This window comes from Mauremys reevesii, linkage group 9 (genome assembly GCF_016161935.1).
Source record: "Mauremys reevesii isolate NIE-2019 linkage group 9, ASM1616193v1, whole genome shotgun sequence".
Lineage (NCBI taxonomy): Eukaryota > Metazoa > Chordata > Testudines > Geoemydidae > Mauremys > Mauremys reevesii.
In genome coordinates this window covers 26,805,248-26,831,797 of record NC_052631.1, presented here as the reverse complement: position 1 = coordinate 26,831,797, position 26,550 = coordinate 26,805,248, and the positions used below count along the sequence as shown (strand labels likewise).

At 40.2% G+C, this 26,550-nt stretch overlaps 1 protein-coding gene across 2 annotated transcripts; it reads left to right on the top strand.

Moving 5' to 3' along the window:
- Window positions 1-25,914, top strand: EIF2A (eukaryotic translation initiation factor 2A). Of its 2 annotated transcripts, none has more exons than XM_039488439.1 (14): window positions 1-177; window positions 6,173-6,242; window positions 6,656-6,730; window positions 8,224-8,342; window positions 10,695-10,794; window positions 11,176-11,258; window positions 13,506-13,579; window positions 13,712-13,856; window positions 15,690-15,806; window positions 18,557-19,128; window positions 20,714-20,830; window positions 21,424-21,552; window positions 23,681-23,746; window positions 25,401-25,914. In XM_039488439.1, exons 1-14 carry the CDS (start codon window positions 150-152, stop codon window positions 25,464-25,466), a joined length of 1,761 nt encoding a protein of 586 aa, XP_039344373.1. In that variant the 5' UTR covers window positions 1-149; the 3' UTR covers window positions 25,467-25,914. The 2 variants fall into 2 exon arrangements, with proteins under 2 accessions (XP_039344373.1, XP_039344374.1); XM_039488440.1 differs by lacking the exon at window positions 1-177 and adding an exon at window positions 181-201.
- The last annotated feature ends 636 nt before the right edge of the window (window positions 25,915-26,550 follow it).

Below are 26,550 nucleotides of genomic sequence, written 5' to 3'. Positions count from 1 at the left end.
AAGTCGCGCTTTCTCGAAGCGCATGACCACAGAAGCCCACGTAGCCAAGGAGGCGGTTCCCGCAATCGGAGACCTGGGCGACGTGTGTTTTCTACAGTCTTTGCTGGTGACCTTTGACCCGGAAAGAGAAGCTCTGCGTCCGACCCAACATGGCGCCTTCCACGCCGCTTTTGGCAGGTGGGTTCTGTGCCACTTGCTAAGGTCAGCGGCCTGGGGGCAGGTGTCGCTCGGAGGGGCAGCGTCTGCTCCGCGCCCCTTGCGGGGAGCTTCCCGGTCATGCTGCGCTGCCAAACCCTGCCCCGCCGCCCTCCCCAACCGGGGCATCATCTCCCGGCCGCTCTGGCCCCTGCCTCCCGGTTCCGCCCCTCCCCTCCCCCGGGCCTCACTTCGCTGGTTGCCACTGCCCCCTCCCCGCCCGCGTGTCCCTGCCGCCCCCGCCCGCTTTCCGAGCGCGCGCTGTGGTGGCCAGTTTGTGTTTGGCGCCGCTGAGTCTCTGCCTTGTGCCCCGTGGAGCGTCACGCTCCGTTTCAGCCTGGCACAGGGAGGGGCCGTGTCCGTGCAAGTGAGATCCCACCGCGCGGTCGCGTGGCAAGGCAGCGTCTTCGGTTCAGCGGGGCACGTGCCGCTGGCATGTGGTGCTGCGTCTGAGCAGTTTTGCTGTTTGAGGGGCTGTTTGGTGCTGCTACATGAGTATTCAGCATTATATAGACCTGGTGTTTGCCCATGTTACTTTGTTACATCTGGGATTGCTTTTGATACTATTTAACTTGAGTGTATTGCGAATGTGGCTGTAATTATTAGTGGGAGTGTAGGGAGTTCTGAAATCATAGACTCATAGACTTTAAGGTCAGAAGGGACCATTATGATCATCTAGTCACACCTCCTGCACAACGCAGGCCACAGAATCTCACCCACCCACTCCTGTATCAAACCTGGGTCTGAGCCATTGAAATCCTCAAATCATGGTTTAAAGACTTCAAGATGCAGAGACTCTTCCAGCAAGTGACCCAGGCCCCACGCTGAAGAGGAAGGTGAAAAACCCCCAGGGCTTCTGCCAATCTGCCCTGGAGGAAAGTACCTTCCTGATCTCAAATATGGTGATCAGCTAAACCCTGAGCATGTGGGAAAGACTCACCAGAAATAGCTAAATTCCTTGCAATTCTTTTTGATAGGATACAGAGTATAATACTGGGTGATTCATTATCTGTCCCCAGGCCTTCATGTATAGTGTGCCAAAGCATTCCAGTGTGTTGTCCCCATTTTCATTATATATGTGAGGCTGCTAGGGGAAATAGTGAGGAGACGTGTTGTGGTGTCTCCAGTATTTGGATGACAGCCACCTCTGTATCTGCATTTCGTTCTCTAAAACTGAGATTGTGCTGATGGAGTGGAGTACTCCGCTGGCAAAATTGATGATAATGATAGTTGTTCCTTCAGCTGGAGGAGCTTGATAAGTGCTTGTTAATCAGGTTTGTAACCTTGGAGTTCTGTGGGACTCACTGCTGCTGCTTATTGACCAGCAAGCTGCAATGTCTAGGACAGCATTTCATAATGAATTTTTAGCAAGAACATTTTGACCTTTACTTTTGAATGTAGACCTGCCCAGTGATCCATTTATTGTTACCTCAGAACTGGATGGCTGTACTATTTTCTACATCAGGCGATGTCTTAAAATTATTTGTGAACACTGGCAGGTGCAGAATATGGTACTCTGCTAGTTCAAGAATGTTTCTCAGTGGATCCCCATGTTAAGTATTAGTGTTTATAAAGAGCATGTTTAAGAGGAAAGCAGCATGGACTAGTGCTGGGGTGGCCAACCTGAGCCTGAGAAGGAGCCAGAATTTACCAGTGTACATAGCCAAAGAGCCATAGTAATGCGTTAGCAGCCTCCCCATCAGCTCCCCCACCCCACCTGCCAGCAGCCCCAGCGATCAGCACCTCCCTCTCCCGCTCCATGCCTCCCACCTGACACAATCAGCTGTTTCACAGTATGCAGGAGGCTCTTGGGGGGGAAGAGGGAGGAGCAAGGGCATTGCAGGCTCTGGGGAAGGGGCAGGAGCCTTGGGGGAAGGGGTGGAATGGGGTCAGGACCTGGGGCAGAGCCAGGGGTTGAGCAGTAAGCAACCCCCGGCAGATTGGAAAGTTGGCGCCTGTAGCTCCAGCCCTGGAGTCAGCACCTATGCAAGGAGCCACATATTAACTTCTGAAGAGCCGCACGTGGCTCTGGAGCCACAGGTTGGCCACCGCCGGTCTAGTGATTAGAATACTATGTAGGGGAGTCAGGAGACCTAGTTTCTATTCCCATTTCTGATACTGACTCTTTGTGACCATAGCCAAGCCACATAACTTCCCTATGCCTCAATTTTTCTATCTGTAAATATTTCCCTAACTCATTGAGATACAGTGAGTCTACATTTATTGTTTGTAAAGTGTTTTGAAATCGTTAAATAAAAGGTGCTGTTTTTACTGAATTTTGTGGTATGCTCAGACTCCATTTAATACCGTATGTTCTGTCTTTCTCTTTCCCTCCTTTCCAGGCTACCTGGAAAGGAAGGAATGCGTTTTTCCTTCTGTTCCTCACCTCTGGAAGTGAGGAGTCTCTTCTTGCTCCTGGCTGCTTGGATATAATGGGGATTTCAACTGTTCAAATTTTTCTTCCCCCTTGTCAGCTTTGTTTCTTGCACTGTTCACGACTGCCTGGTCTCTACACTGTCAAGTTGCACAGGAAGCACTCCTATCACAGGTGCTTCACTCTTTCTGAGAGTAAGGCCAAGGAAGTGGATTGTGCAAGTTGATAATGTACATTGGTGCATAGTAATACGTGTGGGGCTCGTGAATCACTTTTTGAATATCTACTCCTGAGGGTATTCTGCACTAAAAAATTAAAAATTCTGTGCACAATATTTAAAAATTCTGCAAATGTTGTCAAATAAAAGTGGAGGCTCCAGCATGGCATTGGGGAGCACAGGCCACTGGCTGCACAGAGGTAGGAGATCATTATGTGGCTCCCCTTCTGACTTCATTATTATTGACAATTCTACAAAATCCATCTAGTAAAGGACTAATAACATTATGTATCAGGGTTCCTTTTGTTCCGATCAACTTCCCCTTTAGAACAGGGTCAGGTTTGACTTTTTATGTTAGAATTTGATGAGAGAACCGGACATAGACAAATTATTTTTTATTCCCAACTTTTGGGAGATATTACAGTGTATATTTTTTTCAGATCCATCTGCATATAGACCTCCCATTGAAATCAGTGAGGTTTGATGGATGGAGAACTAATTGGACCTCTTATCAGATAACTTATAGTCAATTTTGTTTTGATACATTCTAAAAAGCAACACAAAACTTGTCATTTTTGTTCATTCTAAAAAGCAACACAAAACTTGTCATTTTTGTTCATTCTGTTGTAGCCAACTCATGTGAATATACTAAGGCAATATCTCTGCTTTTTGATTAATTAATCTTTAACCTTTAGAATTAAAAAAAATGTAACATTCTTATTTTCTCCTCAGAATAAATTCAATTATTATCATCAAAATAATATATAGTAATTTTTAAAAAAAGGAGTTGGGGTAATATTTGTCCTAGCTCTCTCAATCTCCACAAGAGGAAAATTGCTATTCTTTTTATTATTTTCAACTTGGAAGTTCACAAAGATACGGGGCTTGCAGTGCAGTGTAGTTCTAGGTATTTTTATGAAGGCCATGATAAGCCTTTTATACATTATAGCTCAGGCAATGATTTGATCTTGTAGTAATTTGCAAACTGTGCTAGACTATAACGTCTATTATCTGAAATAATCTATACTTGAAAAGGGACAAACCATTTGCAAGAGATAAATAATGTTTAAACAGATGAAAAGAACTTTTCAAGGGAATGTATTTAGAAGAGGTCTGGATGTGCTGTATATGTTTTAATTATTCTTTTTATATTTTTTAAGTTTATATAGTACTTGTTCATTGTAGACCAGTCCAGGTGTAATTTGCAAAGTCTAGACTAAAAGTTTTAAATTTACAGATCTAAGTTCTTTTCTAAATTATATCCCTTGCAATTCTGCTTCAGGTAAATGGTACTGCAAATAGTGTAATAGAGCAGAATTTGGTTTGAGTCTTGCTGTTTTATGAGAGGAAGATCCTAATAAAATACATTATTTAATTAACATATAGGTTTACATGATTCCTTTCATGTAAAATATGCATAGCTATGTATAGTACGATAGCTTTCCAATATATATTTAATTGCAGGGAAAGTAGCTGTGGTGTAGGGGAAGATCAGAGCCAGTGTTCTGATGATGAATGGCCAAATTCACCTAGCAAATGGACTGTCAGGTTACATTTTTTTTTTTATTATTATTTTTTTTTACTAGTGTTAGGCACTTCTAAAGGAAGCATCCATTTACATTAGCAATAGAGGGGCATAGATTTAAGTGAAAGCATTATGTGATTCAGCAAATCATCCTGTTAAATATTTGAGGAAATCTGTGGTAATCCAGTGTGCTACATTCATTAATCTGGTTTCTAGTTACATGGCAGAAGTGGATCTCGTGTGGACTGGTCCAGGCTGAGGTTGATGGTGGGGTGAAAATTGCTGAAATCCAGGTGGAATTCTTCAAGGGCCTCCTTCCCGTTGGTCCATATGATGAAGATGTCATCAATGTAGCACAAGTAGAGGAGGAATAGTAGGGGACAAGATCTGAGGAAGTGTTGTTCTAAGCCAGCCATAAAATGTCGTCATGCTGTGGGGCCATGCGGGTATCCATAGCAGTGCCGCTGACTTGAAGGTATAAGTTGTCCCCAAATCTGAAATTGTTGTGGGTGAGGACAAAGTCCCAAAGTTCAGCCATCAGGTGTGCCGTGGCCTAATCAGGGGTACTGTTCCTGACAGCTTGTAGTCCAGCCTTGTGTGGAATATTGGTGTAAAGAGCTTCTACATCCACAGTGGCCAGGATGGTGTTTTTGGGAAGATCAGCAATGCATTGTCGTTTCCTCATGAAGTGTCTTGAAGATAGTGTGGAGTGCTGGGAGTGTAGGGTCTGAGGAGAGAGTCCAAATAGCCAGATAATCCTGCGGTAAGAGTGCCAATGCCTGAGATGATGGGGCATACAGGATTTCCAGGTTTATGGATCTTGGGTAGCAGATAGAATACCCATGGTTGGGGCTCTAGGGGTGTGGCTATGTAGATTTGTTCCCTTGCTATGTATGTGCTGCTGTGAGGATGTCAGAATTCCAGGTTTGTTGCTGAAATCACAAAACAAATGTAAAGTTGCCACACTTACCAAAAACCCCTACTATCTTCTTTAATATCCTATGAAAACACATAATATTTAACTAATGCTTATGCATTGACATTTGTTTTGTGACTTCAGTAACAAATTTGGAATGATTTTGGAAAGTCAGCTAATCTGAATTTTTTTTTTCATTCACTACAAAGTCCTTCCTAATGGGATGTCTGTCCTACTTTACTAACAGGCTATAATAGCTGAAACAAGGCAGCACATTGCAGAATTCATATTCCATTTTCTATCAATGTTTATTTAATATTTGCTTTGTTTAGAGTTTAGTTTTCAAACTCAGATTTCACGGTGGACCAAATCTTGTCTCATGTCAGCCTGACTTTTTTTTGCTGACACCATCTTTATTCAGCTAATGCCCTTCATGTATTTTGTCTTTTAATCCTCTCTTTGTGGAATATTTGGACAGCATTTTCAATATCATTGTAAAGGTATGTTATTGTGATACTCTTGTGTTAATTGAGAGTCATGAACCCAGTGTTAAGTGCTTCCTGGAAGATTGATGGGAGTTGAATGCACTCAGCCCCTTGAAGGGTCAGGCCTCATGTAAGAACATTTCCCTTCTCTTGTAGATAAGAATAGTTTCCAGTTCATTTTTGTTCTGTTTCTTGTACAGAAGTAGATCTTTGGCATGCTTGATCTTTTCATTAATAAGCAAAGAGATTTTGTTGTCAAGCTTCGTTATATAATAAAAAGAAAACCATTTGACATAGAATAGTTTTACAGTATTAAGTTTCCAATATAATCCTCATTTTGGCTACTCCTCTAAGATCCATAAACAAAGGAATATCAGCCTCAACATTGATAAGTTAGCTAGCTCCAGACCTTTTTCCAATTTAAAGTGAACAATAGTTTGTTTAACTTTTTCTTTTCTAGTGCGAGGATCTGAAGGATTCTACATGGTGACTGGACCACCTAGTTTTACTGAGAATACAACATTGCAAAGGTACTTTTGTTCTAAACATTCCATCTTTTGCAGAAAATAAAACAGTTTTTCTAAATATTTAATATACATCTAGAGTTTTCATTTGGGGAAAAAAAATCATAAAGTGAGTGCCAATATCTGATGATGAATTAATTTTAATCTAAGCTAATAACTTAGAAAATTGGTGTATTTGAGGGCTTTACATTTGTATACACACCAATAATATTTGTATTTGGTAGTTGACTATAGCCCCACCTGAGCATGTAAGTATAATTACACAGACAGATTCTGTTATCTCTGTTATAACATAAATACTCTCCAGTAATTTCTATGAGCAGCATGGAAACTGGTTGTAACACTGCTTTGCATCTTGTTTTATGAGAGACCTCTTTTGTGTGATATATTTGACTGTTCATGTGTATTATGTTTTTTAGGGACTTCGGGAAAAACTGCAAAGTTTTTGCTTTCAGTAAGGATGGTACTCTCTTTGCATGGTGCAATGGAGAAAAGTCAGTGCTGCTTTTATTATGAATTATTTCCTTTAATTGATGTTATGAGATCTGGATATATATATATAGAGAGAGAGTAGAATGTGCATAAATGGTATAAATGAAAACACTATAAAGGCACTTTTGGTACTCCAGTTGCAGTGGTAGGTTTTGTTTTAAATTAGTATATTATTTATTATTGATTTCATATATGTATAGGGGCACCCATCACCATGGAATCTAGATGCCCTTTTATTAAGGGGTGATATTGTTTCTGTTCACATTGCCCAGTTAAAAAAATATCCAGTTCCCAGGACCTTCAGCATAATAGGGTTGCAGGCTAAATTTCTAGGCTAAATTCTTTCAAAACAAGAGAAGGAAATGATTGTATATGGTCTTATTATTTTGAAAATATCTGGGTGCTCAGAATGCTTGGAACTACTTGATTGACCACCAAATGTGGACTTTTTAGTACAATACGAGATAGTTTAAAAAGGAAGTTGGCACTTTAGGCCAGATGTTGTTAGGTACTGAATTCCCTAAGTTCCCAGTGAAATCAGTGGAAAATGAGGATTCTGAGCGCCTTGCAGGATCAGGCCCCCTTATTTATAGACTACACGGATTCAGGCCTTCCTGTGAAGAATCACGCCTCAGAAACATTCCTTTCTGCAATAATGGCCCGTTGATAGTGATTGGAAAGAGGAGCTAAGAACCTGTTTTGAGGTTTTAAGATTCTTAATGCTCTGTTTACTCATTACCTGGCTAGTGGAGAATACAAAATGTCTGTTAATGCTAATGAATATTTTGTTCTCGGCTCAATTTTGTTCCTCAGAATTTTGAGGTTTTTCACCACTGTGCTATGAACTTTGTTTCAGCCAGTTGGAAAGGTCCCGTCACTGGGAGGGGGGCAGTTAATGTAACCATTGGGGAGCAAGGTCCTACTCCAGTCACTGGAGTCTAGCAGTGGGTTGGATAGGGTGTGATTCTATTTGTATATTGTTCTTTGGATTCCACATGATGCAGGTCACCATCAACTTTTAGTTTCCACAAACGTACAATGTCAAGGCTGTTATCTCACCTTGTTGTAGTTATTTTTTTACTGTGATGTACATGTTCTCTGGACAAAAAAAATTGAATGAAGCATCTTACAGATTTAACTCTATTCTTCTTTGCTATTGTCTATCTGTAACTCAACTTTAACGTTACAGAAACATAGGTAAGAGGTTTTTTGTGTCAGTTTTTTTTAGCTGGAATGTAAATTTTTGCAGACCAAGTATGTAACATGTTTTTGACCTGAGATTTTTATTTACTAATTTACTTTTTGGTATGATTGGATATGTGGTCTTAAAATGTGTTTTAATCAACATTTAACAAAAGGAAAAAACCCTCCTGCATTTAGTTACATCAGCCAAATGTGGAAGATATCTAGAACAGCCAAACATATGTGAAATGACATTGGCTATTGATTAACCAGGCTAATCAAGCTTTGTTGAAATGACCTCTCTTGGTTCCAGAGTAAATATTGTGAATGTTGCCAGCACTGAATTACTGCACTCTTTTGATCTCCCAAAGGCAGTTTGCCTTGAATTCTCGCCAAAGAATAATGTCCTGGCAACGTGGCAGGCCTACACAAGTGAGTATTTTACCATCTGTAAAAATACATGAGAGAATTATGCACCAACTCAATTCAACATGAAGACTTGCCATTACTTGATTTGCTTTGATTTATATAACAATTTGCCAAAGACGACATGGGGGAAAAATGGTTTCCTCCATGTACAGGTGTATGGTCAAGTGCATAATAGAGGAAAGATGCCTTCTGAAGCATCAGGTATGGGCCACTGGACCACCAGATCTACTGAGCAAGTGCTGTGTTTTAAAAAAATTACCGCATACTACATGGAGAATATGTGTTGTCTTAGTGTATGTGCAAAGTGCATCAGGTGGCACGTGACTAGGATTCATCACTGAATTTGGTCCGCTGGTTGGGTCATTAGGTTTCCCAGCCAGGTACTGACTGGGAGTAAGACGTGAGCGCTGATCCATGCCTCCCAGAATGTGTGTGGACATACTAGAATACAGTTTAAACCAGCTTATAACCATGCAGATCAGATACTTTATGGAAACAGTTCACCATAAGCTAAAAAGAAACTGAGACTTTAACATGGGAGTTTAAAGAGTGGCTGGGTGAGGTTCTAGGTGGCAGAACAAATCAGAGTGGGTCCCAACTGTGGAGAGTCACAGGGAGGGAACAGTAAGGCCAAGGTGAATAGCCAAGTCAGTAGGTGTGATATAGATGATGAGTGAAATGAGTCCATGGAGAGTTTGCAGTTTATGGCTATGAAAGCAAAGGTGATGGATGATGGGGGTGGATGTGGTCATGTGGGAACAAATCTTAGAGGATTTGGAACATTTACTTTCAGTTGTTTGCCCACATGGTAGATTTTCCGAGCTCTTGACTTAATTTGTAAAACCTTTTTTATAAAAAAAAACCCCAACCTTTCCTAGGGTTAGTGACTCTATTCCTGTGCCCTTGTCTCATTGGGTAGGGAGGAGAAACCAGGAACTTCAGAGTTCTAGTCAGTTCGGGCTTTCCTGTTAACTTTCTGAATTGCCTTAGGGAAGTCACTTAAACCTGACTCTACTCTGAAAATGGACTCTTTAAAATGGCATTGTGAGGGTTCATGTTTATTGACCCATAATGATTTCCATATCAGACATGGTGGGGGTGGGAAACTAACCCCCAAAACTGGTCTGGAAAACTGAACTCTCAGAGACACGCTGGGTTCATGCTTTTTTGTGCATAAAGGTTGTGCAGTCCAAATTAGTCCCTTAATTACACTTATTCACCCAAATAATCTTCAAATTATGCCCTAAGTGTCACCTATGCACCTATTCTGCCAATGTGGTTAATGGACTGGAACCTAGTTATCAGTTCTGTTGATGCGTGAGCTGCAGTGGGCTCCCCTTCATTTTTTCTCAGCTATATTGGCTCTGCAGGGCTAACAGGAGTGAAAAGTTACTTTAGTTACTCAAGTCCGTGGATGGACGTCTGAGTGCACACAGGGAGCTGATCTGATTAGTGAGTAGAGGCTATTTGGTCTGTAGAGTAGTACTGTATTTTAATAGTAGCATCTCGCTACCTCCTGGATATGAAAATTAATTTGGTTAGTGTTTGAGTTGCACTGTTAACAGGTAAAGTGCAATTCAAGTGCAAAGTAGTAGTATTAATGGTCAAATCATTTACTACTATGGTAACAATTTTAGATATAAAAAAAAATCTTCATATTCTTTTACAATTGATGAACTACCTTCTGTGGGGAAACCTGCTAGAGGGTATGGTCGGGGAGACTGTTAATGTTGCTCATGGCTTCCTAGGAAGCTAAAGGAACCACAGAATGAAGCCATGGAAAAATAGTTTAGGGACTGGAAATTAGGAGGAAGAATCAGGAACCGTTGCTGATAACAGAAAGTCATCTCTGCAGTAAATACTTTTTAATGTTGTATATGGCTAATACAATAAAAATTAATTCATTCAGCAAATCTAACTCCTGGTTTGCTGATAAATGGAACGGAAGTGACATAGTCACTTGAACATCTTAGCAAATAACAAAACATGAACTTGGATAATTAACTACAAGGCACTGATCCAGAATATCACAGCATTGAGGAATGCTGGATGCTTCACTAGTGCAAGGTAAATCCAGTAAACTGGATGAGCATAGCTCCCATATTTAAAGAAAAAGTAGATATGTGGTTGCACAAAATAAGCAGCTGGTCCAGTGAAGGAGTAGGTGAAAGCCTTATACTGTCAGAATTTGCCAAATTTAGGACTTGATCTTGCAAAGTGCTTGCACATTCATAAGGGTGTTCAGCCCTTTGCAAGATTATGAAAGGCATTGTTGGGGTGGAATAGGATGGTGAGTGAAACAGACCTAAACTTATTCCTGGGGCTACCACTGCAAACCTATGTTTTTTATTACAGCTGCTAAAGATGGCACAGCAGGCATGCCCAACCTACAACTTTATGATGTAAAAACTGGGAAGTGTTTAAAGTCTTTCATCCAGAAAAAAATGCAGAATTGGTAAATAATATTTTCAAGTATTAATTATCTGCAGAGAAATGTTTTCAAAACCTAATTTTGAAAGTATGATTTTAATATTGTGTTGGTTCTCAAAATACTGTCTGTTACAAACTGAAAGTATCTATACTAGTATCTTTGTACAAATGTGTAGTCAGTTTGTAACATAGTAAATCCACTACCATTTTGTACAACTGGGGGGAAATAGTACCATTAGTAACTGGTTGTATGATACTTTTACCACTAACCTCATATAAACTTGTAATATTGTTGAAACTCTTTGTAAGCATTGGTCTAAACGTAAGTTATGAAATGTAGTTTTTAAATATTGAGATAGTAAGTGTTGCCTACTTCAGTTTTTTTTTTTTTTTTTTTAAATCTTAGGTGTCCTTGCTGGGCAGACGACGAAAGTATATCTGCTAGGATTGTAAATAATGAAGTGCATTTCTTTGAAAACAACAACTTTGGTATGCAAACATTTCTAGAATGCAATGAAGCCAAATCTTAGATCTCTCTCTTTTGCCTGTCTTCACCCTTTCCGCATTTTTCTGATTTTTTTTATGTCGTTGGCTTTATCTGAAATCTTGCTTAAATCCTCTTTTATTTTGGTACCCAAAATAAATAAGGTCTTATGAAGTCCTAGCATATTTTCAGCACGTTGACATTTTTTGTTTTCTACTTCTCAACTACCCCTCTGTACTGTGAGATAGTTCCCCATTTTAGATACAGAGGGCCAATTCAGCATTGATCTATGCCCAGTGGAGTTCAAAGGATGTGTGTCAGTATAGAATTTGACCCATGATTTCTTCTGTGGGTTGTGCTGAGCTTCTCTCTTTCGGTTTCCAAAGAGCCACGAGAAGATTGACGCTTATGGCAACACCATTACTATAGAGCTGGGATATTTTCCACAGTAGTTCAGCATTAACCAAAGGTATTTGGGAAGTAAAGAGAACAAGCTGAGGCAGAGGGAAGGAACCCAGAAGAGTTTGGAGATACAGAATGTTGAAAATGGAAGAGTACAAAAGGAACTCCAGGGAAAGAGATGAAAAGAGAACAGCGAAAGTAGAAAGGAGGAATTCAGAGAAAAAGAAAAAGCGTAGATGACACAAAAGTTGTTTGGGGGCTAATGGTGTGACACGCTGCCTTACGGGAGACATGGCTTTAGGATTCGGGAGCAGTTTCTTCTGAAACTAGTGGAATTTGGAAATATAGAGACATGGGATGTCTCTTGCTCCGTGCTTGTTGGAGGAGGAAAGTTAGGGTGAAAGTCCCTCCCCTATAATTTGGTGACTGGTTTACAGAGTAACTTTAGTGTTGTTCTGGGAGGAGGCTTTTCACCATTATTTCCACGTGGAAGAAACCTTCCATAATGCTTATCAAAGGGGAGGTGTCCAGGGGTTATGCTGGGAAAAAAATCTGTATTCTCATCAGGTGGGGTTTCCTACATTGTGCTCTTGTTCTTTCCCATTTCTGATCTGTTGTAAATGGAGAGATGAGACTGCTATGAGAGCAGACACCCTTTAAGCTTTTTATTTAACATTGATTATTATTAGTTTGTGTAAATCCTGTTGAGTTTACTTAGCAATGGTGGTTCATGAACTGAATCTTGAAGTTTGTTTGAGAGGGCTAGAAAACCTCCATTAATTAAGCCCCAGCTGCCAAGAGAGAATTCCATGATAGCGTGGCCACTTCTCCTGCTGTGCTGCCTATTGGCCACCCCCTAAGGAGGGTGCCAGGTGTTCCTTTCTCTCTCTCCCATACTCCCTCCCTCCTTCCCCCCCCCCCCACAGAGGTTTTATGGTATTGGCAATGCACTCACCCCACAAATCAGTCAGGGTGGTTCAAAGGGATGTTAGGTGCCACCTCACCCCTCCCAAAAGCTATAGTAGCAGGAACAAGGCAATGGCTTCCAGACTTAGCTTGGGCAGAAGCTCTCCATAATCCCTAGTGAGAGAGCTAAGGAACTCCCCTATCATTTGGTAGGGAAATATGAGGTGTATCTACTAAGATGCTGGGGTCATTTGTCACTTCTGCCACTAAGCTCATTCTGACAGCTGCTCAAATGAGACCCTTTTCCCTCTGCCATATTGTGCGGGAACTGGCACCGAGTGCAGGATTCACTTCCAAAGAAAACTCCTATGTGTAGGGGAGTGATCAATTCACAGCAGGCCTTTCAGAGAGCCTGCTGTGGGGAGCAATCACCTGTGTCCCATCCACAAAGATCCAAGGAGGGGAGCTTGTACAGAGGGGAGCAGGATGTGTGGGAGTGGCCACACGTCTTCTGAAGACAGCGTAGTTAAGGTGGGGGGCTCTGCCACTTGCTTTGATTGTAGAACATGAAGTATGTTCATGCAGGTTCAAAGACTTTCTTGCTGTGTGAATTTCCCCTCCAAGGTTAGTAGAATGTTTTAAACCCAAGGCTGGTTCAAGTGGGTTCAGAGTTTGATGGAGACATTTCACACCCTATAATTGTCATACCTGTGATCATAAAGAGAAATAAATCTAGCCAAAATGTCAAGTCTGAGAGAATACATAATCAAGGGTGGTTATCATGCTGCTTTTGCCAAGTAAAGAATCTTTTTATGGTTAAGTACATTGTTCCTTGTGTATTATCAATGGGGTACGCTCATAAAATGGTATAATATAAAAATACGTTAAGTAGTGTGAGTTAACAGTGTTTTGTCATTAACCTGACCGTAATTGTGATTTTGCAGATACTATTGCAAATAAACTTCATTTGCAAAAAGTTAATGATTTTGTGTTATCACCAGGACCACAGCCAAGCAAGGTACCTATAATGTTTATTCACAATTCATATATTTTGGTTTTCTTTAATTCCTATAGAAATCATTGTATTTCTCTGTCTTTTGTGCTACTAAGAACAATGCATCACTAATTTAATATAATTGGGTTGATTTAGGTTTCTGTTTATGTTCCTGGAAGCAAGGGTGCACCCTCGTTTGTAAGGTTGTATCAGTACCCTAACTTCAGTGGCCCTCAGTCTGCATTGGCCAATAAAAGTTTCTTTAAAGCTGACAAGGTGACAATGCTCTGGAATAACAAAGGTACAGCAGCTATTTAATTTAATCTCTTATATTTTATTCACTAACCTCAAGGTTTGGTTATTTTGCTTACAGTTGTTTTTGTATTCGTCAAATGCAAAGACAAAAAACTTGTGTTAATGCAACATTAATGTTATAATTTTAAACAATAAAGTTCTCATAACTTGCCCACATTGCCCTTCATGATCTCGTCCCCATCTATATCTGCTCTCATTTCCTCCTAATCATCTTGCTCCCTCAACTCCTTGCATACCTTTCTTTTCCCTGAACCCTATAATTTCTTCTTCCATTCTCATCTTTGCATGCTCTCTTTCATGCTGCCCTGTATATCTATGTAGGACTAGAAAATCTGTTATAGTTAAACTCCAGCCTCCAGAGGAAATCCCACCACACCATGTCCTAATTCTTGTTGATACAGAACATACTTTCTCCTTTTTTCATGTCCTTCTTTAAAAGCCATTTCATCCAGAAATCCTGCTTCATCATCCTTCCTGTACCTGAACTGGTGTCGTGTTCTTTAGACTGTAATCTCTGAGACAAGGAACATGCCTTACTTTCTATTGTAAAATGCCACAGACGGTTGCATTGCTACATAAAATGTGTGGTAATCACCATTCCACATACTCTTTATGGCCTAATTTTGCCCTACCTATGTCCACACAACTCCCATTGAAGTCAGTTGGAATCATCTGTGAATATCTGAGTAGAAGCTGGCCCATTGTATTCAATTGTATATTTAACATCATAACTAATAATCTGAAATATTCCATATATGTGTAATGTGAGCAAGTTCAAGTTACTACAAGAATCTGAACATGCATTTCATGACTTTTGAGTGTATACCGGGAAGCATATGTTTATTTATAATTTCCATAAATTTTATAAAGTGGGATTAAAACACGCTCATTTGTGTAGTCAAAAATCTAGAAAACTAGAGAACAGTCTGAAACAGCACAGACACACATTTACATAACTAATGAAACTTTATTAATACATACTTCCAGTCCCATGAACACAGATACCGCCTAATAATATGGAAAATTCATTTTATACATAATATGTATTGTGTGTGCCTTCGTGTGTAATGTATACAATTCCATTGTGTTTAGACACTTAGATTTGGGAAACTGCAAAATGTAATTACATAAAATTACATTTGAGATGAGCTGCATAGTCCACTTTGTGCTTTACCACTCATGAATAATGATGGTCATTTCAAAGTCATGTTGGTAAAACTTTTATACTAACCACCAATTATTACATGTGAACAGAAGGCAATGTTTATATTATATACATATATATTTACTTATATACTATTTGTGTGTGCGTAAGTGAAATAGATATACATAGAAAAGCTATTAATATGCAAAATTGCTTTGTTTTATTGGTAAACTGGCCTCGATGCTAGTTTACAGTTAGTCTTGGTCAGGTGGAAAGCTTAATATAGTTATGTTAGTGTTATGCATGTATAAAAATTCTCTTTACACCACTTAAAAAAAAAACCCCTTACCTTTGAATAATTCAAAATGAGTGAATGGGTTTTGCTCACACTTGCTGCATCCTCTTTAAATGAAAAAAGATCATCTTTGGCTTAAAAATTAAGAAAGGAAAATTTTAATTGAAAAGGAGAAGATGATAGAAAGTTCTGAGCATGTGATAAGGCATCTATAAAGAAAGTGTCCATATAATCTTAATTATAGATTTCATAACTGGCCAAACTTAAAATTCTTTGTGTATATGGTAGTTTCTGTTAATGGAGACTAAAATGTAGAGTCTCAGGATTACTAGGTGGTTTGCATGTTTAAAAGAATCTTATTATGTTTTCTACCCTAATAGCTACGGCTGTGCTAGTAATAGCTAGTACAGAAGTTGATAAAACAGGAGCTTCATATTATGGAGAACAAACCCTGCACTACATTGCAACAAATGGAGAAAGTGCTGTTGTACAACTACGTAAGTGGCTTTTGGACATTTACATAGTGTTATGTCATATGTTATATGTCATATGTTAATGGGAATTGTTTTTAATGTATGCTAAATATCTTACAGTTTCGGTGAAAACAGTGAACAGTTTGTCATTCAAATATGTTTCTGCACTAAACAGATATTAAGTTAGTGAATTTTGTTACCTCCCATGGTAGAGTTTCTATGACAGCTCCCATTTCTGTTTAATAACTCCTTGATACTTGAAAAACGTCAAAATTGCATCATGCTTGGTGGCATATGCTTTGCTATCCTAAAGTTCATTCAAAGCATGAAAGCATCCCACATGAGGAAGCCCCGCCTCTTTTTGAAGATATTCCATAATAAGCATAAGACTGTTACACTGCCCTGCCCCCCACAAAGGCACACATACAAACTAATCCTATCCCCTATGTACAGTGAAAAGATGCATTGAAAAACAAAAGGGTTTACTATTTTGGAGGAAAAATCACTAAAACTTCTGGATGAGACAGTACTGCCAGCCCCAAAAGTTCAAAAATCATGAGTCAGGCTCACCAGAAATCATGAGATTATGTAAAAATTATAGATTTGGTGTTCTTTTTATTTGCCTTCTGCTTTTTGAGCCTTTAGAGTGCACTGGGGTCACATTTTGAAACTTTCTCCACAGCCATGGGGGCTAGAAACTTACTTTTTCTTTAAGAATGAAGGCTGAAATCATCACATATCCACTTGACCCCAGGAGCGGGGGCTTTAAGAAAAACAATAATTATCATGAGACTCATGACAAGATCATGAGAGTTGGCAACATTGAGAGATTTAAAACTGTGACCCTTTTTTTGTACAAATAGGGGTGTTTAATCCCAGTGCCCGGGTTCAATACCAAAACCACTAACCTGTTTACCTAAAATTTCCTCTGCAATGGTGTTCTTCCCTTTCTTTCATTAGCTGTGGTTAGGCTTGTTTTGCACTGTTAAAGACTGTTGTGTGTCAAGAGTGTTGGGAGCCTGAAGGCCTGTCTACACTACAAACTTAAATCGAACTATGTTAGGTCAGCTTACAGCAACCACAGTAATTACTGCAGTGGTTCATGTCTACACTACCTTCCTTCTGCCAGTGGTGTACATCCTCACCAGGAGCACTTCCACCAACTTAAGAGAGGCAGTGTGGGGGGCTGAGAGCTTAGGCTCTCAGGTCCGTGCATAGCTCCCCACTGCGAACCCAGTTGCCTCCCCTCTCTCCCCCGGGCTCTTGGCTCCCTGCCAGGAGCCCAGCTGCCTGTTCCCAGGGGGGAGCTCTGCACCCAGAAGGAGCCCCCAACCTGGGGTGACAGCAGGGTGAATCAGCAGGGAACCTACCAGCCTTTCTTGTCAATTTCACCATTCCAGTTAGGGCTTGTGCGTGTGTCTCTTAATACTACCTTTGCCAACTGATATTTACATTTCAGATGCCTTAATGTGCCCCCTTATTTCAAATATTTTTTTTAAATGAAACTTTGTAGTTAATAATCCCTCATGTGGGTATTCTCTTTGGAGGGAAAAATGAAGTATGACTCGCTTTGTTTATAAAATTGGTTACTGCAACTGCAACAACTATTTCCAGTGTGCGTGCCAAAAAAAAAAAAATAGCTACAGGAATCAGTGGTTGAAGCTCTTCAGATATACTGGGTCAACATTTTATTTTAAGAGTCATTACTTTAAGCACTAGAAATGTAGTTGATGTTTTACAAGACATAAGTAAAGATGTCTATATATACCACATGGCAGTGATAACCATATGATAATTTTTACAACTATGTAATGAATCACATTTTTCATTCATCACTGAGCACCTCACTTGCACTCTGGCCACTAATCCATCTCCCCATAACTTAGTCTATTGTTCCAAATGCCTGAGCAGCTTCAGACAGCCCCCATTTTTTAATAAATATGCCTCAAAAATGTTTTCTGTTCTTCCCTTGTGATTATCAGGGTCCAGACACCCATAGGGGAGAAGAAGGGGTCTGAACCCCAAAGAATAAACAATTAAATCAACTGATAGTACATGGTATTACTGTATTGTAAAAGTATTGAGTAAGGTCTTCTATGAAAGCTGGTGATACACTGGTGATTAATATCACTGTGAAATATATGTATTAACACTATATGAGGAATTAGGGATACTACTGATATTGTGGTTTAAAGTGTGTCTCCTTTTGCTAAGGCAGAAGAGTAACGCAGTTGCTCACAGTTTTGGGTGCCCACTTACTCCATTAAAAGAATATGTCACTGGTAAGAGGTTCAGGTTGAGCAATACTCATTCCTAGTCCAGTGACAAATTAAAGTCCAGTATTTCACAACTATGTAGGTGTAGAAACAGGAGCTTTGTACAACTGTGAAAGAGGATATTTGTAGGTTTCCAGTGGGCCACTGCTGCTAGTTTTGGAAGGTTCTGAGCTATCATACTGAGACAAAAAAGGGATTTTTCCACACACAAAACTATTCTTACTATAGAAGTGGTGATGCTAACCAGAGAAGGAGAGGTAACTCAGAGTTGGTGGGGGGTTATGTGGTGCAATCTCTAAATAAAACTGAGCATAAGACATTGGTTTGCAATATTAATTTCTACCAAAACAAGTTACCAAAAGTTAGTTTTTTCTGGAATTGCGAATGATTGGATTTCAGGAAAGGTTTGTAATCATGTTTTTTGTTTTGGTTTTGTTTTTTATCCAGACAAATATAAATGATATGATTTCATAATCTTACTTATTTTTTTTTCTTTAGCAAAAAATGGTCCCATTTATGATGTTGTATGGAATCCCAATTCCACAGAGTTTTGTGCTGTGTATGGTTTTATGCCTGCAAAGGCAACTGTTTTCAATCTGAAATGTGACCCTGTGTTTGATTTTGGAACTGGCCCTCGTAATGCTGCCTACTACAGCTCTCCTGGACATATCTTAGTACTAGCAGGATTTGGAAATCTCAGAGGACAGATGGAAGTATGGGATGTAAAAAACTACAAACTTATTTCCAAGCCACTGGCATCAGATTCTACATATTTTGCTTGGTGTCCTGATGGGGAACATTTTGTAACTGCTACGTGTGCTCCAAGGCTACGAGTTGGTAATGGGTACAAGATCTGGCATTATACTGGCTCTGTTCTACACAAATGTGAAGTCCCACCGAATGCAGAAATATGGCAAGTTTCCTGGCAGCCATTTTTGGATGGAACATTTCCAGCAAAAGCAATAACTTACCAGGCAGTTCTAAGTGGACTGCCAAGTGGTGAGCTGAAGGTTGCCAAAGCTTATAGACCACCAGCTCTTAGAAACAAGCCTATAACCAGTTCCAAGCTGGTAAGTAAACTTCATCTCAATTATGTTGGCCCATCATTTCATCTGTACTTGAAATGTGATTGCAAAATACTTTATTGGTTGGGGAATGATGACCCCAATCTTGGGGGGTTTTGTTTGTTTGTTTTCTGTATTTTAAGAAATAAACATTTGCCTTTTAACAGGCTTGTTTCACTGATTGCCCCTCTGCTCCCTGTTTGCAGGAATATGTGCTAGGAGTGCTGTAATTTTATGGGGCAAATCCTCTTCCCTGCACAAAACTGTCCCTTACACCAGCAGTACAAACAGTTGCAAATGCTGCCTCCTCTTGTTGCTGTTGAACAACAAAGAGAGCCTGAGTGGGTGGGTAAACTGTCACTTCAGTTGTGGTGTGTTCAGCTGTTTTTCATGAACCAACATGCTAAAGTCAGACATAACACAGATTTGGCCAGGCTTGAGCCAGTGCTGAAGTAGTTGAGTGGTTGTTTGCCCTCCTTCAGTACACTTCGGGCATTTGTGACCCAGTGATACTATTGGCAAGTCCACTGCAGCTTAACTATTTTCCTTATGTGGATCTACTCATTTATTTAGACTTGCATTATTTTCTTTTTCAGTTTTCAGAAGTAGATTTGTGTGCGAAGATACTAACTGTAATTAACGATTACAGCCTTGATCTGTTTTTTGTTTTTATTTTATTTATTTTAGAAGCTTTGATTTTGAGGCTTCTATCTTCCAAGGAGTGATAGGCTCATCACAGGCTATCAGCAGTTAGGTATTACTAGGGTCTGACTTCACAGGTGCTACATAAGCAGAGTTAGCAAGAAAGATTCATTCTGTAACAGAATTCAGGGAACTACATTCTGCTAGCTTGTACGGAGGGGAAATCAGAGTTGTGGGTGGAAAACGAATTTAAACCTATTTGACCATTTAATGTGTCTGACCTGCTAAAACTAGTTTAGTTTTTAAGAAAATAACAGAGTATATTAATGGTTTGGTTTTGGGTTTTCTTAAGATGAACAGCACGGGGGGAAAAAAGCTTCCTATCGTGGCTTCTTGAAGATGTCAAAAGAAAATCAAATTCAGTCTGTCCTGTTTTTGCTTGAAGGATTAAAGAAATGATGTGGGAGCTTTCTTAGCCCTTAACTGGAGGGGCAGGACTGTAAAATTGTTAATGAAGTGCTTTGCTTCCAACTATCCATCAGGCATTTTAGTTAAATAGGTGTAAACAAAAAGCAACGTTTTAAACAGTCTGACTAAAAATCACCTTCCCACTCAATTGTTCAGGTTTTATATTCCTAGTACTTGCTTTAGTACTTTTCCAGCCACCTATAGATGCCTCTAGGAGAAACAGGACAGACAAGTCCTAAAAGTCTAGTGTAAAAAACAAAGGAAAATCTTTTTAGGGGTGACACTTTTTTTTTAGGCTGCCTTCAACCATCAAAAGAAGCAGAAAGGGCATAAACCCATTTTTTTGTCCTTTGCAGGTCACTTTTTAAACTGTGGTACTTTAATACATAGAAAAGTTATTTATAGAATGTTTATTCTTTTGTGGGATATTTTGAAGTATGGCACATACATTTCAGAAATGTCAATCTTATGTATCCCTTAGCATGAGGAGGAGCCACCTCAGAACATGAAACCACAACCAGGAAATAGTGATAAGCCATTATCTAAGATGGCACTTAAAAATCAAAGGAAGCACGAAGCAAAGAAAGCTGCTAAACAGGTACTGCTAGTATCAGCCCTCTTTGGGGTAACTTTACATTAGCTTTTACAAATGTGTTGACTAGTCCTGCAGTAACAAACTTTGGCAAATAAGCTTGTATTTTTGCAGCTTGCCTGTTCTATGGCTAGATGATAGATTTCAGCTTTTGATGTTATCTCTAAAACTTCCACAATTACTAAAACATCCTTCTAAAGCGTATAATACTTTTGCTTAGTAAATTAGACCTGGTTTTGGTTTTTCTGGTAGTGGGGAGGATGGACCACTAGCTATTGTAAGAAATATTTGTGGATGTATATTTGTTGTTTCATTCCTACCAATTTCATTATACTAAGCATGTTTCTTGTCTCTCTCTGGGAAGAATGAAAACACAATATATCAGAACTCTAGTATTATAGCTAACATCTTCTGGTAGGAACTCTGTCTCAAGTAACATAGCATATAATTGAAAACTGTTCACAAACGAGAGTGAGTACCGGAGGACTAATGAAAGGGAGAAATATTCAACAGCTTTTCTAGGTTTCCATGTTATAAAACAACAGAGCTGTTGTTTAAATGGTTTACAGGAACAGTAGATGAAGTGTATTAACTTACAGGAGGCCAAAACTGATGGGAGCCAGGAATCAACACCATCTCCAGCATTACAGGATGTACCACACAGTACTCTGCCTTCTGTGACATCAGGAGACCCTGAGGTAGACAAAAAAATAAAGAATTTGAAAAAGGTGAGAGATTTTTCTAATGAAGAATAGTTTCCTCTTGTAGAAAGCCTTGAAGGGCTAGTCTGATTGTGGAGATGACTAATAGCAGGGAGGCGTAGCGCATACATAGAGCATACACCTCAGGCAGTTTCTCTCCTCTGCTTTCTCATAGTGTAAAGTAGCACAACAGTAACCACTTAAAAATGGGGCTGTCAGTATAGTGTCTAAGCACGTAAAGAAAATTGGAACTTGTTCAGAACAGCAGTAGTTTTTCCACCTTCCATTCTCAAGAACTGCTGGGTATTGGACAAAGGCTCTCCTCAAAAGGGCAGATGGTATAGCTGGTCAATATTTGTGAAGGAACTAAGTGAGTTTCCTAACCTTGCTTTGCAAATCCTAGTCTCATTTAGGATCTGGGAAGGCTGTTCTGACTTAGGGTTGGGGGAAGAGAGGGTTGGTGGTGTTTATACTTCAGGACTGCCAGGAAGGTATAAAGCTTGCCCTTGATGGAGCAGTGTTGGACATGTATCTCTGTAGATCCTATCAACTGTGTGCAGAGAGAGAGTGTCACAAGAGGACAAAGGAAGTCAGTCTATCTTTCGTCTCAGTCCCCAAAACTACAAAGGGACCCAAGTGTACTGCTTGTGTAGCTCTGTCAGGCTTCAGACTTCTTTGATTTAAATCCTTTCAAACAAGGGTGGAGTTGCATTTGGCCAATACTAGAAAAGTTTTCCTATTTCTGCATTGCATAGCAGACCATCTTTTCTTTGGTTCGTAATACAGACAGATTTTCCTCTCCACGTCAAGTTAGTTTCCTCTTTCCATATTCATCTCTTTGATTAAAGCCTCAGCCATACTGAGGAAAGATGTATGGAGAACGGGGATATTTACAATGGAGGAGTTCCCTTTCTGAATCTTAGATGTAGCTTCCCCATACAAGGAATTATCCTACTGTGAAATTGTTATTGTTACTACTTTAGGGTCAGATTTTTATGCATACAATAATCTTCCAAACTCTTCAGTACTAGATGGATGTTTCCTTACTCAGGTTTATTCATGAAGAAAGTAAGAGAGATTGTTAGGTTATCTTGGATTCTGTTGATGTGACATTCTGATTTTTAGGTACACCTCTACCCCGATACAACGCGACCTGATACAAGGCGGGTTCGCATACAAGGCGGTAAAGCTCTGACATGCTGCTCTGAGCAGTGTGTTAAGGGTGCTGGGCCAGGCCGGGGACGAGGGGTTTGATAAGGGGCAGAGGGTTTCAGGGGCGGTCAGGGGCCCCCCTTCAGGGTCTGGGGGGCGGGAGCTGTGGGAGGGCACTTTTGGGGGCCCCGCAGTCCCAGAGTGGTGTGGGGGGCCGGGAGCAGCCTGCTCTACTTCCCTCACCCTGGCCTCAGCGTGTCGCTTGGGGGAGGAGGTTTAGGAGAAGGGTTCTCCTCCTCCCCCCCCCCCCCCGCCCCCCCACCAGCAGCGGCAGAAATGGAGCAGCCCAGCTCCAAGCCGCAGCGCTCCACTTCCCACCGCAGGTGAGTATGGGGGGCATCCTTTCCCTAACCTCTCTGCACTCACCTGCGGTGGGAAGCGGAGCGACGCGGCCCCAGCCCACTCCGCTTTCCTTGCCCTGGCCCCAGCCGTGTCACTGGGGGGTGGCTGGGGAAAGGTCCTGCACTCACATGCCCAGTGGGAAGTGGAGCGCCACGGCTGGGAGGTGGTGGAGTGGAGCGGGCTGGGGCTGGGCTGCTCCGCTTCCCGCCGCTGCCGGTGAGTGTCTGTCAGGGGGTGGGGGGGAGAAAGGGGTCGGAGCAGTCAGAGGACAGGGGGGTTGGGTAGGGGGTGGGGTCCTGGGGGTGATTAGGCACGGGGGTCTCTGGAGGGGGTGGTCAGGGAACAAGGAACGGGGGGGGGGGGGGGGCAAAGAAAGTTTGATATAACGCGGTCTCACCTATAATGCCGTGAGATTTTTTTGTCTCCCGAGGACCCCGTTATATCGGGGTAGAGGTGTATATAAATGAAAAGTAGATGTATTTCTATTGCTAAGTCTCCCCATCAGAGTTTCTCCTTCTCTGTTAAGCTGATCAACTGTAAACCCAGAAAACTGAAAATTTCTGTTCCTCTCTTGGCTCTCCTATTCTTCTGTTTTTCACAGAAACTGAAAGCGATTGAGCAACTGAAAGATCAAGCAGCTACTGGAAAACAGCTAGAGAAAAACCAGGTATTACTAACTGGCATGTGTTTTTATTCAGGATCATACTTCTTTTCAATGCACTTAAAGGCATGTCTATATGTACCGCGCTGCAGCTGTACCATGCAGCGCGTCTGGTGAAGATGCTCTACGCCAATGACGTAATAAAACCACCTGCATGAACAGCAGAAGCTATATCAGCGGGAGAAGCTAATCCATAGTACACTTCAAATATAATTCTGGTTAAGTGCCTAAGTATGGCTTCCCTGTCTCTCTCCCATGTCAAAATCAAATGAAGTGAAAGAACTTGCATTAAAAAAGGTAAAGCCTCTCTTCTCAAATTCACCTCTAAAGAGGCAGGGCCACTAGTGCTGAGGAACTACTAGGGAGTATGGCCAACAGAACACACAGAGGAGCAAGGGAATCGGTCACCACTGGTAGCTATATGTCCCTCCCCATCACAGCACTTTTGTTGCCACTTGTTCTCTGCAGCCATCTGTGCCGTTACCCACACTCCACTTGATTAGGTTAATGCTTGACGAAGAACACTAACTCGTGCTGCTTTTACTATCATAAGTTACACACATTTTGGATGGCAGCATGCTGTCTGTGGCTACTTCTCAACTCTGTCGCTCCTTCAGCTGGTCAGACCCTTTTTTCACATAATTCCCCCTTTAGCAGATACAAGAAGCTGCTTTTGTATCCTTTCTCCCCGGGTGGACTAGTAGGGAGCATAGAAAGCTTTACGAATATAGAGGAGAGTCTTGTGGTCAAGTGATACTTGGGACAAATTGAGTTCTACCTCTAGCTCTGCCCCAAACTTCCTGATCCTGAACAAGTATCTTAACCTGTGTCTCTGTTTCCTCATCTCTAAAATGAATATTACACTGTGTGAGGCTAAATTGAAGGGACACCTTCAACTTAAAAGTTATGTCTATTTGAAACCCTTTCCATGGTATAGCCACAAGTAACAACAGACTCTGCTAAGATTTCCATAGCAGAGAGATGACAGAAAATAGTTTTCTCTATTTTTTTAAATTTTGCATTTCATAGCACTTAGTGAAATTGACTCCGCTCAATCTCCCTTGTGTATAGTTTGTCAATTTTCCCTGTTGCTTATATGGGTCTTTAACATGGTGCTAAGGAGAGGAAAAACTGGGGGAAAAATAGGACAATCTGATTATAAAGGCAAAAAAAATTGGCAGAGAGACTTTGAGGCAAGTGTAGTACTTAAACCTACTTTAACTTGTTTTTGGAAATTCACTAGATTTCAGGTTGACAGTGGCACTTTCACACTTGTAAAACACATTGATTGTATGTCTGATATAAGGAGCTATACGCATGGAAAGAATTATTATTGTATTGTAAGGTGTGTGGAGAATGTATGTAATGGACTGATCCAAAATAGCAATAATATGAAGTCTTCTATTAAAAAATTAATATTTTTATACACTATCAATTTGCATGCATAATTTAAACATTAAAACAGAATGTGGTACTAGATCAGCCTCTGTATTTTGAGTCTTTATAATGCCTGCTGCTGTTAAATTACTGCACTCTTATTCTTTGCTATTAGAGTTACATATTAACAATGATGTACATTATTTATTGCGTTAAATATTGCTGTTTTACCTCCTGTGTAATAAGCAAAATGTATGATCTTGTGTTGTTGTTTTTTTTCTAGTTGGAGAAAATTCAGAAAGAGGATGCTCTCCTAAAGGAGCTAGAAGATTTGGAACTGGGCTTTTAAAACTTTACTGAAAAGGAATTGGATTGTTACACACAATCTGTGCAAAATGAGGTGCATTTTAACCTGAACAGAACAAAGAATATCCTTAAACTGCAATTGGCTGAGGAAGGACAAGTTTACATATTTGCTGCACATCTACATTTGTTAACCCTTTTTTCTGAAATCTGTGCATGTGCAAAATTGTAATCAAACAATGTATATTCAGTCATTCCTGCTTCCATTCAAAACCAGAAACACATTCGCTCACAGTTCTAAAAGGGTGTGGCTTAAAAATCAAAACAAGGGGGTTTTTTTTTGTTTGTTTGTTTGTTTGTTTGTTTTGTTCGTATGTGTGTGTTTGGCTTTTTGGTTGGTTTACCAATTTGATGGCCTTATTAAACCTAAGATACATGTGACCCTTATGCAATAATAGGATTGCAGACAATAATAAAGAGCATTTAACATTAAAGAATTGTTGGTTTTGTGTTACCAAGTCAGAACTTGTAAAATGTACCAACCATTTCCAAGTTACCGCAAACCATCAACTTGAAATCTAGTAAATTTCTAAAAATGAGTTTTAAGTATTTTCAGTTGCTACACCTGCCCCTGTCTTTCCCCATACCAATTTATTGTGGTTTTGCAATCACATTTTCCTCTTCTTTTTAAAAAAAAAAATCCTTTCCCCCTTTGTGGATTTTTGTACGTGACCCACACAAACAAAAAGGAAAACAGATTATACAAGGAAACCACCGAAACTGACTCTATACCCCGGTGCTATCAAATGCACAAAGTAAACTGAGAAAAAGAAAATTTTGATGATCTCTCCGTTTATAGTAATATTAGGCCCAATTCTGCAATCTGATTCATATGGGTGACCCTTAAACCAATGTAGAGTCTCAGTTAAGTCAATAGAGCTCTGCATAGAGGTAGGAGATTGCCCATATGGATGAGACTAAAAGATCGGGGTCATGGATGTTACTTGAATAGTAGGATTATTTTTAAAAATCAGATACAAGTATAGTTTTTTAAATGATGATGATGTCCCATTAAATTGATCATTGTTGTTTAGGTGGTATAACATTTTCTTTAAAAAGTAATCTTTCCT

What these genes read in the sequence shown, in the direction of transcription:
- EIF2A (XM_039488439.1), top strand. Translation starts at nt 150, where the DNA reads ATGGCGCCTTCCACGCCGCTTTTGGCAG. An exon ending in CTATAACCAGTTCCAAGCTG is followed by an intron (nt 19,129 to 20,713) that starts GTAAGTAAACTT and finishes TGTATCCCTTAG; the next exon opens with CATGAGGAGGAGCCACCTCA. An exon ending in AAATAAAGAATTTGAAAAAG is followed by an intron (nt 21,553 to 23,680) that starts GTGAGAGATTTT and finishes TGTTTTTCACAG; the next exon opens with AAACTGAAAGCGATTGAGCA.